Below are 19,150 nucleotides of genomic sequence, written 5' to 3'. Positions count from 1 at the left end.
TTGCTTACAATTAAAAAAAACCCAGCCACACTGGTGCATCACCAGTGTTCATGTTATTGATACTCTGCCATTGCCACACTCCATCCAGGACTCTGATATATTTCTACCACATTCATAAACCCCCACAACCTTGTTATGGAAGTTGGGTGAATGCTCTTACACTCTATCACGTAGCATTGGGAGCCCACTGGGTTCTTAATACGCATCTGAAAGGCTTTGACCAGATAAAAGTTCCATCTTTGTTCTAATTTTTACTTTGTCATTCAATGCAAAGGGGGCCTTACATCCTAATATTAGTAAAACTGTGTTTGTTCCAGGTTTGTAAATGGAGATCTAGACCCAAATGTTATAGTAGTAAGTAGATTATCAAGTGTACATCACTAGAAATATTCAGATGTAATAATCAAGTAACAATTTACTTAAAAAGTGGTAAACAGATTTACATTTAATTTGGTCCATTTTAAGGCATTGAACTTGAACTTACATAACTTTAACTTAACAAGTTTCTTAACCTAAACTGAAGAGTTTACATTCCTTGAAGGGATGCATTTCACCCACCACCGATCCCATTGGATCTTACACAAATTATTCATTTACATCAATCAGAGTATATGCTGCGGATGAGTCTCAGCTGCAATGTTGGCTCAATATCTGTAAAATTGACAGTTATAGCTATTTTTGTGTTGTGTAAGGTTGATTAACTGTGGCAGCCATTTTGAATTGGATTGAGTCCAGAAGCTAGTCAGTTGTAGGTGTACATTCAATAATTAATTTGAGAGTTTCATTAAAATCTATCCAGTGGTTCATGAGATATTTTTTCTTCCAGACAGACAAATGCGCTCACTCATGGCAGTGGGCAATAATTGATGCCAACATGTAGAAGAAAAAAGAATCCTTAAAACCTGTGCAGTCTCTGTACAGTTTGAATCCCACCACCCTTTGCTAAAGTAAAACATCTGTATCACAGCTTTTTTGAAAGTTCAAGTTTTGTTCAGTAAGTAGCTTTTGACTTACAGGCTTTACTTTCTTTTACAGAAAAACATCCTCAGACATTTATTCATCAGTGAGTCAGAGAGAACAATGTTTTGAACAAGGATGTGTGAGTGAAATAATCTCATACTTTCTACCCTAAGAGCAGACAGTCTAATATGCTACAGTTAATAAAACACAGGAGCCACTTATTTGTAATTTTGTTTTGGTCCTCCAGATCCAAAATCAAATTGCTGCTTTTAGTTCACAGATTTCATGGGGTGTGAATATAAAGCAGATCTTTTAACTCAGGGAGAAAGGAGACCATGAGAACCTCGATTTAATGAGTTTCTTTGAGTGGCTGCTTGGAGAGACAGTGTGACATGAGAAGCCTATTTCCACTTTCCTGAATGAAAGCCTTTAATCTGAGATGCATCCTCTTGATCTACAGTAGCTCAGGTAGTCAGAATGTCCACACCAGAACAATTTTTTGTGACTACTTAAAGGTTTTTTTTTTTGTCTCAACATTGTGTTCACAGGAAAATAGCAAATTAGGAGCCCCTAAACAGTATTTTAAAAATTGGGTTCCAGGGTGGAAGAAAAAAAATAGTAACACTACGTTTGAGTTTCCCTATTGACAGCATGGATACTGGATACATGGATACTCTCTGGATACTGAGCCTGAAAAGTGTTCATTATGTCCAAGTATTTGGACTGACATGGCTCCCAGTCAACACTGTGCTGCACTTTGTGCTCTTTTAGCTTAATGTGACAGAAAGTACATGTTCCACTTAATCATCAGCTCTCAAAACATATTTAATTCTTCCTTTTGTACTCACCCTCCACATCTCTTCTTGTGTTTACAGTTTAAACCATAGACTGTATATTATGTACAGTCAGAATATGGTTCATACAGTCTGTGGTTCCTACTTAGTGTGTATTTGTCACATGCTATTTCCTGTTTTTGGTGTATTTTTGTGCCAGAGGTACAACACCACATACAGGCCTGCCATAGTTACTACAGCATTTTGGGTTGGTTTCTGTTTCCATCTGGATGAAAACATTTCTAATAATGATCCTTTTACAAAGATCTTTTTAGAAACGACAAATTAAAAGATTGTTTTGGGGAAGATAAAAAATGAAACCGTCCAGTGTGAACGAGGCTAAAAAGCACTATGATGCATGCTCAAACCCAGCAAAGACAACGTGATGCTCCTGAAGTGTCTCATCTGTTCCTCTTCCTACTCTTAGGTTTCTCCTCATTGGGTTGTTTTCTCATAGGTCACAGTGTCTCCCACTCCCAGGACTGAGGAGATGATAAGCCTTATTATGAACTCAAGCAATTACCCCCTCCCCCAGTTTGGGCCAAAGCCTGGAGCTGCCTCCATTTATTTGGTTAAGATAAGACAGATAGAGGTGGAATGGTAATGCAGTGTCACACAGCTCGGAGGAAAGGACAGGTGGCATTTGGGAAGCAACAGGGGAGGCAAATAGAAGACTGCCTTCCCTTATATCCTTTCTGATTAACCTCCAGAGAAGCCCCCTTCCCCTGACCCCACCTGTCGCTGACAGGTCTACTGTTTGAAAGAACACAATGAGAAAAGCTCTGTTAAAGGTTTGTGTGTGTGTGTGTGTGTGTGTACAGCCAGTATGAGTTTCTTCACTTGTTCAGCTGATTAGTTGCAGAGAAGATCCATTGAGTGGATTAGCTCGTTGCTCTGCAGCGTAGCTTCTGATATGCGGCTCAGCGGGTTCCCGCTGGGGTCCCCTGGTCCCTGAGCACATGCCTGACAGAGGAGCTTAATTCATGTAATTGTGTTGATGAGAGACTCTGCAATTAAAAGTTCTTCAGCTCATGCTGGTTTCACTGCAGGCAGCTGAGTTACACATGGCCTAAGCATGACTCAGCAGACTTAACCTCCTCACAGCACTGAAAAGCACCTTTTGTTCTACTTGACATTGAATGACCGTTTGGACCCAGAGCGGGGCGATGAGGCGCAACTGCAGCAGACAGAATGCATCAGCTGGTGAGGTCTTGATCACTGCTGTCCTCGTATATCTTAATGATGGCTGCGGTGCTGCTCTCCTGTCCTCTAATTGCCTCTCAGCTGCTACATTTCTCAGCATCTAATCATTGGCAAATGTCATCAAGATGAGCTGTGTGCGTAAGTAGATGAGAGGACCTGGCCGCTGTGCAGGGCTTGGGGGGGGGTGACCTTCAGGGGAGGTCTGGGTAATGAAATCACAGGGAGGAAGCCCTCTTGCCTGGAAACTCCTCTGTCATGGCTGACGCTGATGACCTCATCCTAATAGAAACAAATGTGCCAATTAGGTTGTTCATTTCTCACATGCACTGTCTCAGTTTTGTCCTCTCCCTCTCTTTGTGTGTCCCTCTGTCTCCTCCTTTCTCATCAAAACCTAAGGATTGTTGAAGGGAGACTGCCCTCCTAACCCCCCAACACTGCAAGGGGCTGAATGGTGACACACATTAATTGCTTCTTTCAAGCCACACATTTCTCAGATTGAAATAAATCTGCAGAAAGGAGACGGTTGGGGAAGGAGTAGTAGAGGTGTATGGGTGGGTGCCTCCACCACTTGTGCCCCTTCATCCCATTCAGACTTTAATCAGGAGAGATTAGACTCCATCCCTCACTCCTCTGTCTCCTTATTGGTGTTGGGCGCTTAACCTCTGATGAAAGGCTGCCTTTTAATTGTAGAGGAGAATCTAGATTCCTTTGAGGATTAACTTCTGTGTTTGTTCTGAGATGAGGAGGGTATGGGGGATATAGAGGTTATTGCACTGTACTCATCTTTGAAAAAAAAGAGTCATTTCTGGTTCTGCAATGACTGGTCCAATTATGACGCCATATTAAGGCCATATGTTGGAAGGACTTAAATATGCAAGAAAAAAGTAACATTTTCCATCTTAAAAAAATTTATAGGATGATTTCTAATATTGTAGAGTCACAAATTTGAAATAAAAAATCTACATCTGAGAAAACCTCAGGTGTTTCCTGAGATTGTTAAATTTTAAATTTGCAGGGAAGAAATAAAGTAGAAAACTTACAGGAGCTATCATAGTTTCTAAGATGTTAGTGATACATTTATAGAGGAGAAACAAAACCTGTACAAAAAAGGGAGGCACAATCACATTGCAAAGCCACACCCCCATAAATTTATAATTTAACAATCTCAGTAAACATCTGAGTTTATTTTGTTTGTTATTCTGTTAGATTTAAGATTTTTAAGACTTTTATCCTAGTATTTTTTTCCTAGTTTTTTTTTTTTGTAAATTTTTATATCATAGAAATTTTGAAATTTTGACCTTTTTCTTGCAAATTTCTGACTTTCCCAACATAAGAGAAGGTCCAAGCTTTTTCACAACAAGAATGTCAGAATTTCAAAGATCTCCTTGCTCACCACCTCATTTTATTACAATGGCTCTAATATGTTCTTGTACACGATTGATTAAAATGTTGTTGGTGGTAAAAAACAAACAAAGGTGTCATTTTTCAAATTATTACTTTTCTATGATGTTCATTATCATTTTTATTTGTGTCAGTATATGCCTCCAATTCATCCTGGTGTCATTTCTATTTATCCAGTCATTGCATGGGCACAAGCACTTCCTGTTTGCATCCAGATGGAGTGTTGATCCTTGTAAATGAAGCCGCTACGCCTCCTATAAATCCATCACCGATGCCATTTTGTGACGCTGTAAATGTAATTTGCAAACACAGTGATGCAGCTCTTTTAACAGACTAGAAGCAATAAAGTGTCACTAAGTTTGTAATTCATTGTTAATTTTCCTCTCAGGTGCTGATAATTGGTTATAGTGCTTCTTCTGACTGCTTAATGGAGTTAGAGATGGTAGCTGTGCCGTCTCATCAGCAGAAGACGCAGCTGACCAGAAGTTATGAATGATGTGGACTTTAAGGCCCATACAAGATCTGAATCAGAAAAGGTGTAAACATGTTAAAGATGCAGTTTGAGCTTCTCTGCTGTATAAGCCTTTACTTGTCATTTTCAAAGACCCTGGTATATTTGGAGTGCCAGTTTGCATCAGCTGTGTGACAAGTCTCACATTAAAGATCAAGCACTTCATGAAGGAACCCTTATCGCCCACCACCTCTCATGCCAAAGATTCAAAGGGAAATCATCTTTTGATGAGACATGACAAAGCTATAGCTGTTCTGGTGAAATCTCAATGTTATGACCCTTTGACATGTTTTCTTAATTTCGCTACTTTGATATCTCATTGCATACATTACTCTTTATTTGCCCTCTCCTGCAGGTGGAGTGGCTGAAAAATGAGGAGCTAGTAAGTTCCCTGTCCGACGACAACATTGACACCCGAGCCGACCACAACCTCATCATCAACGAGGCGCGCCTGTCTGACTCAGGCAACTACACGTGTCTGGCCAGCAACATTGTGGCAAAGAGGCGCAGCTCCACAGCCACTGTGATTGTCTTTGGTATGCACCTGTTATTTCCTGGTACAGCACATTGTGGGCTTCTAACACAGTGTCTACATGGCATTTCAGATCCTTCAACCCTATACACAAGTGATTAGGAAAGACATCTTAGTGTTTCCACTGAACAGGACTGTTTCCTATTTATTCCAATGAATGTATTATTCAAAGAGTCAAGGTTCTGCCTCTCATTTAAAATCAATGTGTATTTTATGAAAGGAAGCAAGGCACTGTGTCTTAACCTCGTTTAAAGGGAGTGTTGCTTGTTAATTATTTACTCGCCTGAAGCCTTGCAGAAATGTTGGTTTATCCAGCTACGATAGGACTGCTCAACATTCAGCTTCCAAACACGTAATACACAGAGTTCATTGAGTAAAGTGCTTCAGTCACCCTGCTAAGTAGTCAATTCCAACCTGTCAAGCTGTATGAAGCTGTGTCGCTTTTAGAAATGGCATTTCTGCCAAATGGTTTCCTTTGCTTTCTGCAGTCCTGTGTCTTTATCTTAATTTAAGAGGAGAGAACATTGAACTGACAATTAGGGAAAAGGGAGCTGTATATCCACTAACCTGCTCCTGTTGTTATGCATTGTTGCCTTGCAGTGCCTCGGAGCCTGCATGATCATTAATAGCTCCAGCCTTATTACAGTATTAAACTATGCTGCAAGAAAAAAGCTATATATTTTCTTTTGTACTAATTCAACTTCATTTTCTTCTCTAACTTTGTTGGACTTTCTCAGTAAATGGTGGCTGGTCCCTGTGGACAGAGTGGTCACCCTGTAATGTGCCGTGTGGGCGGGGCATCCAGAAGCGGTCTCGAACCTGCACTAATCCTGCCCCACTGAACGGGGGAGTCTTCTGTGAAGGCATGTCGGTGCAGAAGATCACCTGCAACGTGCTGTGCCCAAGTCAGTTCCACTTCTGAATATCAGCACAGAAAACTAAAGCTAGGGATGTACAATATTATTGGCATGTTGTCTAAACTCAAGTTTGTCCTTGTTGTGGCCGACAGTGTGAATGCTGACTTGGCATTCGCACTACTGTACGTTTTGTTTTTTGTGTTTTCACTTTTTACTTCAGCAAACTAATGCAGTTTTACCCACTTAGATATGAAAACATTCATCTTGTTTAGGACATTACAGCCATGACTTCTGTTTTCTGTAACTTTCATACTTTTTGAAATATTTAAAATTACATTTTTTCCTATTAAAATAAATTTACTCTTTAGATTTTTGTGAGCTTTGAAATTTACTTTAACATACTTGTCTCATTCTTAGCTTTTGGCTGCTGTTTTGCTGGCCTTAGTATTTTTGCTAACTCTTATTTTTGTTCTGATTATTTTAACTTTACCTCCGTTCCAGCTTTAACAAGTTTCAGAAGGGTCATTAAGCGCTCAGCATTCACACAGAAAATTCAGTTTCTCTAGTTTCAGTATTGTAGCTCAAACTGTGAAGTAAAAACAATGTTGGTGCTTAAGGACCTGAAGATGAAGAGCAGCGGGTGATAGGCAGGTTCAATCCAAAATATTTTCATTTATTTTCATTTATTGAGCAAAAAACAAAACCAGGAAATGCAGGAGACAAAAGAATAAAATCTCAGGACTGACCAGGGGAGTTAGGAATGAAAACCTGACACAGAACATGAACAAAAAACTAGAGTATAAGTACTAAGGTGATTAGTTAATGGGAACAGCTGAGATAATTACATATCTCTAGGTGAGTGACAAGCAAGTCAGAGAAACTAGAAGGAAAACAGAAACCTAAGGCTGCCAGACTGAACAACTTACAAAAATGCACTGGCAGAGCAAACATAATCACCAGGGTTGCCAAATAGGAAATGAAACCATTGTACTGTTGCTTTAAAACTGTCACTTTAAATCACATTTTGACCAAAATTGTGGAGTGAGGATGCACCCCTGTTTTCAGTGGTAGTGTTACGTGTTGTAAAGGGCAAACTTGCACTCAGGAACACAAACCTTATGTGGGCATTTGCGTAAATAAAAACAAGTTGGGTTTCTTTGGTGAAATTCCAAAACTATTGTATATTTAGACCTTTTAAAAGCTATTTATTGTATATTATATAGACCCTGAAACTATCGTATAAATATGATAATTATATATATCTGGCAACACTGCCAAAAACAGATACATAAACTAAAACAAATGAATTACCAGAATTCAGCCATGAAAAAATCAAGAAATCAGAACACCAAAATAAATAAATAAAATTGAACAAATAAAAATCTAAACTGTAACAAAAGCAGGATAGAGTTTCAGTTAGGAATTTTGTAAAAACATAAATGTGCTTAGTTATTTTTCACCTATTGAAAATATTGACATATTTTCAGATGTCAGCATAATGAGCAGAAATGCTGAACTGACCCCTAAGATTTTGGAACATTTTTAGGATGTTCATGTGATCCCGTGTTTTATCACATCACATGTTAAATTCATGGTTTGTTTTTTCATAATGAGAGAGATTTAATACAGAAAATGTTACTTTTCTCAGTGTATGAAAAGTTATTAACAGGCTCACAGACATGTAAAACAACATCTCATTTGTCATAATAAGATTCCTCCATCACACACCTGCCTTGTTTCTGCAGCATATTGATATAAATGGCTGGAAGAAAATATTGTCACAACATCTCTTTATGTATCTCATACTCTAGTATATGTAGCATTATCTCCAGCAGGTTAAAACAGATTTATTGGTCATGTTCATAAATTCTGTAGCATGAACTCTGAAATGTTGTATATGTCACATATACACCATAAAACATAAAGTAATAAATGTCCTGTAGCAGTGACCCAATGATAATGTTACACAACCTCATGCTACCACTCTGCCTGCGCTGCCATGGGGTGATGGGGTTCTTCTGGTGTTTTATGCCATTATTTGTCTTCCCTAAGAGCTGTGTATCAGCGGTGCATTCCTTTGTGTTCTTGGTGTTTGGTGTCATTGGTATTTTGCATTTTTGTTGCCATTTTTTTATCTAGTGTTTCGAGCTGTCACAAGGAATGCTAGGTCTTTAATTTGATTAATTATTCATATATTGTTTACTGTTTGGTGATATGTCAATTTTAAAGGAGCTAAATGTGTATAAATTTCTGCCTCATTAATTTTGCAGCAAACCAATATTATGGATTGTGTGGTACACATCCAGTGGTAACCCAATTACACATGACTGACGGTTCTGCATGAGGCAGAATACAAAAGCAGCATTTTTTTTGTTTTGTTTAGTTTAGTTTTATTTATTTTATTTTTGGTTGAATTGAAAGGATTAGAAGAAGGGGAAGTGGGATGCAGCTCAGTTTGCAATGTTTCAGAAGACAGAAGTCTGAGCTGCAGGACTGGATTGAACACATGCATGCCTTGCAGCAGCTAACAGGGGGACTTTTAGTGTAAAAGGTGAGATTTGTTCTCACATAGACTTCTCCTGTGGTACTAACAAACCCACAGAATGGATCTGTATCTGAGAAGCACAAGCACTCCAAAGTCTTGACTGCTTTTTGTTTGTTTTTTGTTCAGGAACAAATCAGTATTTGCAGGCATTGTTAAAAACAGGATCAAGTGTTAACTTGTTCTGAATGTGCATCTTTTTCTACCCACGTCTGCTGATCACAGCTTTAAGGACTGTGCTGAGTCCCACTGGATCCATTCGACATGGAGTTACTTTAACATCTTTTCTCAGAAACACTGAGGGTCAGAGCAGCCCTAATACAATCACTATTATTGTTATTATTAATGAGATATTTTGAGCTAAAACTTTGGTGTGGTTGTAGCTCATACTCCAAGTGCTACTCATGGCACTACATTTTTGCCTAAAACTTTGGCAATTTTGACAACTGTCAAAAGTCAACTCTGTTGGTTGATACCTCACTACCAATAATAATGTATTTAGCTAAAGAAAATTAAAATAAAAGCTGACACAGAGGACACATACAAGTTTTAACCCATTATTTAACACTGACCTAGTTTATTGTACTGTTAGAAAAATGTCCATGTCATTTGACAGTAACCGTTTCCCTGTTTTATGTCTAAAAAATAAGGTGTATTTTTTTCATCCTAACCATGTGCTTTGTAACATCTAAAGTTGACACTATACAGAAATGGAGAAATGGGGGTCGGGTTATTTTCTATATTTTGTTGCATTGTGACGTGGACATGAATGATACTGAATCCGTTTAAAATTGTAAAACAAACAAAAATAAATAAATTAGTGTGTATAATATGTGGTAACATCATGCAAAAGGCTGAACTCTGAACAGCCAAAGTTCAACAACACACCAGCGACGCAACACATAAAGAACATCCAGTAGTGTTTGGAAGAACATCAGCTTCTATAAAGTTAAAAGGAAAAATGCATTCATAGGAGCCACACTACATGCAAATCATGTGCATCGTTTCAATTGGTGGAGGAAAAAGACTGCCGGTGGTTGCTAACAGCTGCTGCTGCTCATGGTAATATCTAGGTGACTGTTGGAGACTAGTTCTCAAACGGCATTCATGAGGGAGTCTCCATAATGTCTCAAAAAGTTTGCAGCATTAAATGATGAGAGCAACAAAATAATGTGCACAGTTTAGAATACAGTTTTCTGAGTAGTAAACTTGAAAAAAGACTGATTTTCAAAAACTGGCTGCTCTAAACAGCTTACTTGTCACCTTGTTGTAAATACTCACAATTCAGTGAGACTGCAGTGGAAAATTCTGAGTCTCTATTTACTCTCCAACAGAAATGACCCATTGAGGCACTACCTTTTGTTGCATGCTGTGGAGTCACAGATACTAACATAGCCATCCCCACACTCTGCAATGGGAGCATAAACAAAGTGGTGGAAACACTGAAGAAAGCAGGTCACATATCTCTAACATGTGATGCATGGAAATCCATTACCACAGAGTCATATCACTTAACTCAGCATTTTGATTGCTTTTGTTCATTTAATTCCCCAAATCTTGTTTGAATGAAACTGTTTTTTACTGCAGTGTAGAGCAAAATATTTGGTTTCATTTAGGTACATGAGACACTATGCTCAGGATTGTGTTTGAAGTGTGAGTATGGATGCATCGAGACCCTTAATCTTTTTCTTGCAGCCCTCTTAATTATAGTCAAATCATGAGGTGCCTGAAGATTTCTACACCTATACAGCAACCTAACAAATTAAAAAGGTAAATGGCTCCCTGGCTTCTGTGAAATCCATTCATTTATGTTTAAAACCGATGCTGGTGGCATCACTTTTCAAACCGATGCCACCAGCAGAAAAAGAGTTTGGAACATGTCAGATCAGACAACAAAGCTCAGGAACAAATGTGAGAAAACAGTGGAACTCACATTTGTATGTAAAAGTTAATCTCTAAAGTCATGAAACTACACTATATTGCCAAAAGTATTCTCTCCCCCATGCAAATCACTGAATTCAAATGTTCCAATCACTTCCATGGCCAAAGGTGTATAGAATCAAGAACCTAGGCATGATATGATGTCATCTGTATAATACGCCCAGTCATGACATTTTCTCACTACTAAACACTTAGTTGTATGCTAACAAAGTGGAAGTGATTGGGAATGACAGCAACAATTTGTTAGGCAGTGTAAAATCACAGACCAAACTCAGCAGATACTGAGGCACATAGTGCACAGAAGTAGCCAAAGTTCTGCAGAGTCAGTAGCTATAGACCTCCATACTTCATGTGGACTTCAGATTAGCTCAAGAACAGTGCCTCATGAAGAGAGCCTCATGAGATGGGTTTCCAGGGCAAAGCAGGTGGTTCCAAGCCTTCCATCACCAATTGCAATGAAAGCATTGGATGCAGTGGTGTAAAGCACACTGCCACTGAACTGTAGAGCAGTGGAGACGTGTTCTCTGGAGTGACAAATCACTCTTCTCTGTCTGGCAATCCAATGAATAAGTCTGGGTTTGGCTGCTGCCAGGAGAACGGTACTTGTCTGACTGCACTGAGCCAAGTGTAAAGTTTGGTGGAGGGAGGATTATGGTGTGGGTTTATTTTTCAGGAGCTGGGCTCAGTTGCTTAGTTCCAGTGAAAGGAACTCTCAAATCTTCAGCATACCAAGACATTTTAGATAATTTTAAGGTCCCAACTTTGTGGGAAGAGTTTGGGGATGGCCCCTTCCTGTTCCAACATGACTGCACACCAGAGCACAAAGCAAGGTCCATAAAGACATGGATGAGTGAGTTTGGTGTGGGAGAACTTGACTGGCCTGCACAGAGTTCTGACCTCAACCTAATAGAACACATTTGGGATGAATTAGAGTGAAGACTGTGAGCCAGGCCTTTTTGTTCAACATCAGTGTCTGACCTCACAAATAAGCTTCTGGAAGAACGGTCAGAAATTCCCATAAGCACTCCTAAACCTTGTGGAAAGCCTTCCCAGAAGAGTTGAAGCTGTTATAGCTGCAAAGGGTGGACCAACATATTAAATCCTATGGCTTTAGAATGGGATGTCACTAAGGTTCATATTCATGTGAAGGGAGACAAGTGAATACGTTTGGCAATATAGTGTATATCTACCAGCTGTCTGGCACAGCATGTAATCTTTCCAGCTGTCTGGTTTTCAAATCTGCATGTCTGTACAAATTATCAGCAGATGTTAAAGGAACATATGTCTAAGGTGTTTAATTTAGCAGCAGTTGAATGGCTCGTCACCTCTGTGCAGATGTGCAGCCCCTGTAGACCGTTCAGTTGCACAACAATTAAACGTGTCATAATTTTGCACATATTGTCTTGTTTTCCTAAAGAGTTCAGAGGCTTTAAAGCTTGAATTTGGGAATTGGCAAAGTCATCCACTGAGACTACCTCATGCCAACGAGTTCAGTTTGGGAGGCTTCAGATGCCTCAGGCAGATGGGAGCAGACAGTCAGGTCTAATACCACAACAGCATGGGAGAGATGTGGATCTGGTAGGGTGATGCAGAAGTAGATAGTAAAGGGTTATGGGAAAGACGTCTCACAAAAGTTTGCTAAAGCGCTTAATTTAGGGAATACGTATATTGCTATACTACAAGCTGTAAAGTCATTTAATTTAAATATTCACTATGAGCAATTTTTTGGACCTAAAGATTTCAGTTTGCTCCAGGACTCAAGCTTCCAGTATTCCATGTGGCTGAAAAAACTTGAATTTTGTGCATGTGTGTTCTTCCTCCCTGCTCTGCTCCCACCCCACAGTGAACACTGCTTGCTATGTGAAAGGCCCTTAAGGCCCTTTTCAAACCACATAAAAACCCACCATGACATAAAATGGTAATATGTCCATGATGGCTTTGAGTGCACACAACACTTTTGTACCAAGGTTGTGATGGTTTATCTTTGTAGTGGCAGCGTATTAAGGTCCTAGGTGGAGTGTGGTGGCAGCGTGCACCTGCATGGTGTGGTCATTGAGAATTTAAAGCAGGAGTTATCTCTTGCTTTGTCTGTGACCATGATTGTTATTGTTATTAAAACAACCTAGTGCAGACATAATACTCATCACAACATGGTCTGAGAAAATTGTGTCAAGGCAGGTGTGGTGAGGGTGCAGGAGAGCATCTTGTGATATAGCAGAAAAATAACTTGTGGTAAGTACTACGAGCTTCACAGAGTTCTAATTACCTACACTCTGAAGGAAGTGTTCCTGTTTTGCTGCAATCCAGCCATGTTCTAATAGATGCTGTAGGTCAGGGGTGGGCAATCCTGGTCCTCCAGTGCCACTATCATGCATGTTTTCATTGTTTCTCTGCTCCAACACACCTGATTCAGTGGTTAAATCACCTCTTCATGTTTTGCAGAATCCTCTTAATCACCCATTGATTCAAATCAGGTGTGTTGGAGCAAAGAAATAAGTAAAACATGCAGGATGGTGGCCCTGAGGACCAGGATTTACCACCCCTGGACTAAACAGACATGTAAAGTACATAATTAGTTAAAGTGTAGTTATGTTCATGTCTGGTTAGAATGGTTACACTGTTTGGTGATTTTATCACAGACGTGGTAGCATTCCAGGTCAGCATTTTCCCCCCAATAATGCTGACAGGACTTGTTGGGAGGCTCATTACAGAAAACTCTTGTCATTCCAGTGTTTCTGTGTTTCACTGCACTGAAGGCTTTGGCCTTTGGGCTGAACAGAATTAGCCCAAATGAACAGCAAATCAAGGGGCTGTGGCCTAATACCTGTCAATCACTCAACCCCAGAAACATCTATGAAATCTTATGCTGCTCTAATTGAGCTGAAAAAAGAAACCATTTAGAAGAATTCTGGGATTTTCTGTGACTGTTGGTGCTGAAGCTGTTCTAGACTTCAACAAAATGTAAAACAATCAATTTAAACATTGTTAGACAGGATTGTTTTTTTTTTATCTTTCAAATCTTCATTGTAAATGTTTACCAATTTATACCAGTTGTTCTTGTGTATATGACATATAATTGATGCAGTCTACAGAATGTTTAAACATATCTTCTTATCTTGGCCAGGACATCCTTGTAAAAGAGATTAAGTCAAGTCAAAATTAATTTATATAGCACTTTTCAGCAACAAGGCAGTTCAAACGGCTTTACATGATAAAAATATAGTACAATAAATGTGCAGAAGTAAAATAAACAGAGGAAAAACCAAGCTAGGAAACTAGGCTATAGAAAGCTAAACTGAACTTATCTAAAACATGAGCTAAGGTAATCTAAATCTAAATAAAATAAATGAGCAAAAGTAAAATAAACAGATGAAAAACTAAGCTAGCAAACTAAGATATAAAAAGCTAAACTTAATTTGTCTGAAACAGGTCATACTAAGTCATACTAAAATAAACTGAGGAAAACCAATCTAAGATACTGCTCATAAGCTAACAAACTAAACTAGGATTTAAAAACCTCAGCTGAACACATCAGAAATGATACAAGCTAATATAGACTAAACTAAACTAATGGTACCAGAGGGCTAACTAAAAGTACCAAAAATGCCAACTCAGAGTTAAAACATTTTAATAAACGGCCAATTAAAGGTGCCAAAAGGGTAACTAAAAAAAGAGCCAGAAAGCAACATATTAGGTAACATAGAGATTGGAGGAGAGAGGGAGGGAGCAACATTTAAGCAATGTGGGGAATGGGGAAGGTGTTAGCAAAGATGGTGAGTTGAGGGGGAGGTAACCCAATGAACACTGTCCCAGATAAGCCTCCCTGCCATAGTCCTGATAGTGATGGAAGGTTTTCTGAGCCGGCCTTGGGACCTAGCCGGTGCAGATCCATAGGTGTCCTGGGGGAAGAAGGGGAACTGATGGGAGCAGAGCATCTTGTTTACATAACATTCAGGAGAATTTGAGATGGCCAGCCTTTCAAGGCTGACTCAGTAGAGCCAGGTTCAGATAGCAAATTGTTTAGGTCAGGCTGACGACGCTAATTTTCCTGTCTGCCTTAGAGTTCTCACTGGTACATCCCAATGGCGATTCCAATCAATTAAATTAATGTGGTCATTCTCCCTGAGTCGAGCTAATAATTTCTCCAAAGTCAATTCCATCCTGTCAGTGAGTTCCAGGATCCACAGCTGGCCCGCGACTCACAAGAGTCACGTCCATTCTGCGTCTCTACTCATACAGCATCTGAGTCTGAGTGTTCACCACTTGGCACATCCCTTCACACAAGCCAGGCAGCCTTACATTAGCCCAAACAGCTGCCAACATCTTCTGAATTTAACGATACGCCAGGTAACCAGCAAGACCAAACAGCAGAAATCCTGGCATCATAAATCCAATTATGTATACGTCTTCAACATCCTTGACTGACAATACAGTCAAACACACACAATCTTTCAGTCACCCCAAGAATCCATCATGTATCCAGCTGCATATGTCCCATCGGGGCAAGAGGGCTCTCCTTTGCTCAGTCTTCTCATTGAGAAAATTTGATCTATTACGTTGAGAGACCAACTGACCAGATCCGCAATAATTTGTAATTTGGAAATTATGCAAAGAGAGGCTCCAAAAAAGAAAGAGAGAATAGCCAGACAATACAGGATGGGGGGGAGTTAACGGAGAGAAGGAAAAAGCATGTACCTTCGCAGAGAGCAGAAGAAAAAAAAAAAGGATCTCAATTATTAATGATCTTAATGATTAAATAAATAAAAGAAAACATGACGGATAAGTCTGTGGAGGTCTGTGGTGATCTGTTGGAGATCAAATACATATGGTAGTGCAGTGGTTCCCAAATTTGTGGTCAGGACCCCAATCTGGATCACATACATGTCTGTGGTCCTGAGTCAATGTCCAGAAATCAAATAAAATAAAAAAAATAATTGCTACAAGCATATTCACTACAATCGTTACAAAAGATAACAAAATTATTACAAATGGGAAAAAAAGTATTGTAATACAAGTTCAGTCCATTTTTGTTGCTGTTTTGTCCTTATCTACTTTTTTAGCAATGCTTGTGCAGTTCAATTGAGGATATTTGTGGTTCAAGTTTTTGACATTGTTATTTTAGGGTTCAGAAGCTAAAAAGTTTGGAAACCTCTGTTCTAATGTATTAGTTATGTAAAGAGGAGATGTGACGTTATTTTCTTACAGCCATCCATCTCATTATGCCATAGAAATGCAAATCAGATGTGCAGAAGTGAAGCTAATACTTTCTGACATGTTGTATGAAAGCAAACTGAATTTGCTGATGTCCGTTTAACAAATTGCAGCTTTCTGCCTCTTGCTGACAGTTAAAGGTGTCGGCTCTGAATAAGGCCATTTGGTGGGGGTTGTTTCTCCAGCGATGCACTCATATGTGAAAAATCCATGTAAATGAAGAAGAAGAGCAATCTCCTGTTCAAGCAGAAACAAGCAGATGTGTGCGGAGCCGGGGCCCTGGGGCCTCAGAATCACTAAAGTTGCATGCAGCTCAGGAGGAAGCAGGTTTTGCATCGTTGTCAGTGTCAGTCCGTGTCTTCGTAGGTGGATAGACATGCAGAGAGGTTTGGAGCGTAGGCTGCAGTGAACCTCTCTGAGCTACTGACTGACAGGTGAGGTCAGTCATTTTATTCATTTATTTATTTATTTATTTTGGGGGCAGCTTTGGCCAGACTGTAGTGAGGACAGAGAGTGATAGAATAGTGGTAATACAGAGAAGATAATATAGAAAAAAGCTTGTGATGAATCTGAATTAAAAGTCAATAAATCTGTAAATCTTGTGTACTGCAGGATTTACTGCAGTTCAAATAAAGCAAAGAGGCTTTATTAGGAGAAAAAGATCCTGGAGTCAGATTGATGCAGGGTTTGCAGTGGTTTCATTTTGTCACTCTGTACGTATTGTTTACCAGCTGACAGATGAGCACAGTCAACAGAATCTGAGCATCGAGTCACAGGAGAACTATAAGGAGAAACAATAGAAACTTGCCAGCAGCTGTGGTCAGACTTACATCCACTGAGCAGCATTCTCTCAGCGTACAAGCTCCTCATTTGCATTTCATATAGAGGAGGATAAAACCATAATAAGTGTGGAAAGTAGGAAGAAACCATGGAACATCACAAGGAAAAATGACTTTCTCCACCACGCACCAGACTGCACGAGGGGTACCACAACTGCTGCCAGAAATCTTCAGGCGCCATATGGTCTCCCAATATTTGTAAAGCTAAGCATGATGAGCGCTTCCTTGATCAGATGACAGAATGAGGAAGACGATTCCCAGCTATTAGCATGCGTCAGGCTTTCTTGGTTTCATAGCCTTGAATCAAATCTCATTATATAAACAGGCCCAGGGGTTAATGAGGAGAAATGTCTCTCAAGCTGTACCACCACACCTCCCTTTGTGTTCTGTCACACCGCAGTGTGCATTTAAATGCTGAATATGCATTAACATTACACCGTGAATGGTAGGAATGAAGAGTAAAGATGTGTCGTGGATTTCTGGATGTGTCTTTTGAGTGGTAACATTTATATTAAAAAGGATACTAACTGTCTTGATGCTCCACAATCAAAACATTGGGACCTTATAGGCACATTCAAACCGGTTTTAGGTAGTGACTCACTGTGCTGTAACTACTGCTGACTGTTACAGACTAATTAGTCCTTCATTAGATGTCTCCAAAGGTTTTGAAATGTTTACTGAGGTTTTTGATTTCCTCACGTGAGTCACAGAGGCGTGCAGTCCTATTGCTTCAAAAGGCTCAAAAGTTCTAAAAAAATTGTGTGACAGTTTTTTCTTAAAATAGTCACAGAGGTGTTGTGAGCATCTCAACCCCCTCTCAAAAGTAGAAGTGCTGCATTTTGATACCTGCACAGAAGGTCTCCTCTGACAGAGAACTCCTGAGGCTACAGCCCCAAATGTCTCATTTATAAAACTGGCGTATGCACAAATTTCCACGCAAAGTTTGTGATCAATAAACAAACTTGACAGAAAAATCTACCATATACGCTTGTTTTGAAGACAGGAAACTGGCGACACAGATGGTGAAGTGGGGAGTTGAAGCCACACTGCATTATGATTCCTCTCAGATATTTAATTTCACTCCATAATCAAACTTTAATCTCAGATCGACTTTATCATAAGTTTTCAAAACAGCAGTTTTATTTATGCTTCCGCTGGTGAGCCTTAAGGACCTTTCCTATAAAAAAGGCCTTTAAGCCAACTTTAATCTTAAATAAAAGTTCACACAACATTTCAAAGTTTTCTCCCCATCACATTCCTCTCCCTGGATGATCACCAGGGTGATGTGGTCCACAGACGAGGGGACAGTGGCTCCCCCTCAGGCTCTGCCTCCTAACCCTCTTCAAAATCCATTGAAGGGCTTGCTGGTTGCTTAGTTGCAAACACCTTTCAGTAAGACTGCAACAGAAAATTCACCTGTTTTTACACAATTTGGAGTTATCAACTAGTTTCTAATAGTGGCAGCCCAGTAATATACTACTTTGTGGGTCAGCTGCCATCAAGCTTTTATCCCAGCATTTGACTCATTGAATTGTAGTTCACATTCCAGTCCAAGTGGTGGCAATTTGGAGATAAGGTGTCAATAAAAATAAAAAAGTCAAAGTAAAGCATCAACTGTTTAAAAAAAATAGAAAACAAAAGAAACAACACATCTGACAGGTATTTGGAAGTCAAAGGCAGACAAGGGTCCTTATAAAATGGTTCTAGTCCAAGTTCTAAGTCCCAACTCCTTCACTGGCGGATGGATGGATGGATGGATGGATGGATGGATGGATGGATGGATGGATGGATGGATGTCACACAATGTGGACAAAAATTGCAAAAAACAGTGAGAAATAAATGGTGATCAAAGGAATTTTGGAGAAAACCCAGCTCTCTTTGGTACTCTACAGCTCAGACATACTTTAGAGTGGAAACATTGTTCAAAGTTTAAACCTGTCACAGAAAATTGGACTTTACATGACTGAGCTGACATTTTGATATATTTGCAGGTTTTTACACATGCGTGATTTAAGTTTGATGATTTTTATGAAGTTCTCCACAAAAAGTTCAACTGACAGTGGATGGCACACATTTTTGAATTGTCTTCAGTTTTCAAACTATTCTTACTCCCACAACTCTTTCTGGTACATATGCAAATTATACATCAAAACGTAGGCATTTCTGTATCTTCTATCACCCACTGTATCTGTCAGTGCTGTAGGTTGTCTCTCAAATCCCCCCAGAATGCTGAGCGAGCACAATCAAGCTTCTACAGACTTCAATTATATTTTAGCTCAAAACCTTCTCTTCAAAGCTGGGTGTGAAGGCTCCTAGCTTG

The 19,150-nt window shown here is 39.5% G+C and overlaps 1 protein-coding gene across 2 annotated transcripts in view; it reads left to right on the top strand.

The window, feature by feature from the left end:
- Nucleotides 1-19,150, top strand: part of unc5db (unc-5 netrin receptor Db) — a 360,215-nt gene that overhangs the window by 228,458 nt on the left and 112,607 nt on the right. For both annotated transcript variants that reach the window (XM_017434898.3, XM_017434897.3), the window contains exons 5-6: nucleotides 5,264-5,444; nucleotides 6,178-6,345. In XM_017434898.3, the coding sequence (XP_017290387.1) occupies nucleotides 5,264-5,444; nucleotides 6,178-6,345 (349 nt within the window). The remainder of the gene's footprint in view (nucleotides 1-5,263; nucleotides 5,445-6,177; nucleotides 6,346-19,150) is intronic.

Source organism: Kryptolebias marmoratus, linkage group LG1 (assembly GCF_001649575.2).
Source record: "Kryptolebias marmoratus isolate JLee-2015 linkage group LG1, ASM164957v2, whole genome shotgun sequence".
Taxonomy (NCBI): Eukaryota; Metazoa; Chordata; class Actinopteri; order Cyprinodontiformes; family Rivulidae; genus Kryptolebias; species Kryptolebias marmoratus.
The sequence above is the reverse complement of the archived record's forward strand: the minus strand, read 5'-3'. Positions and strand labels throughout refer to the sequence as shown.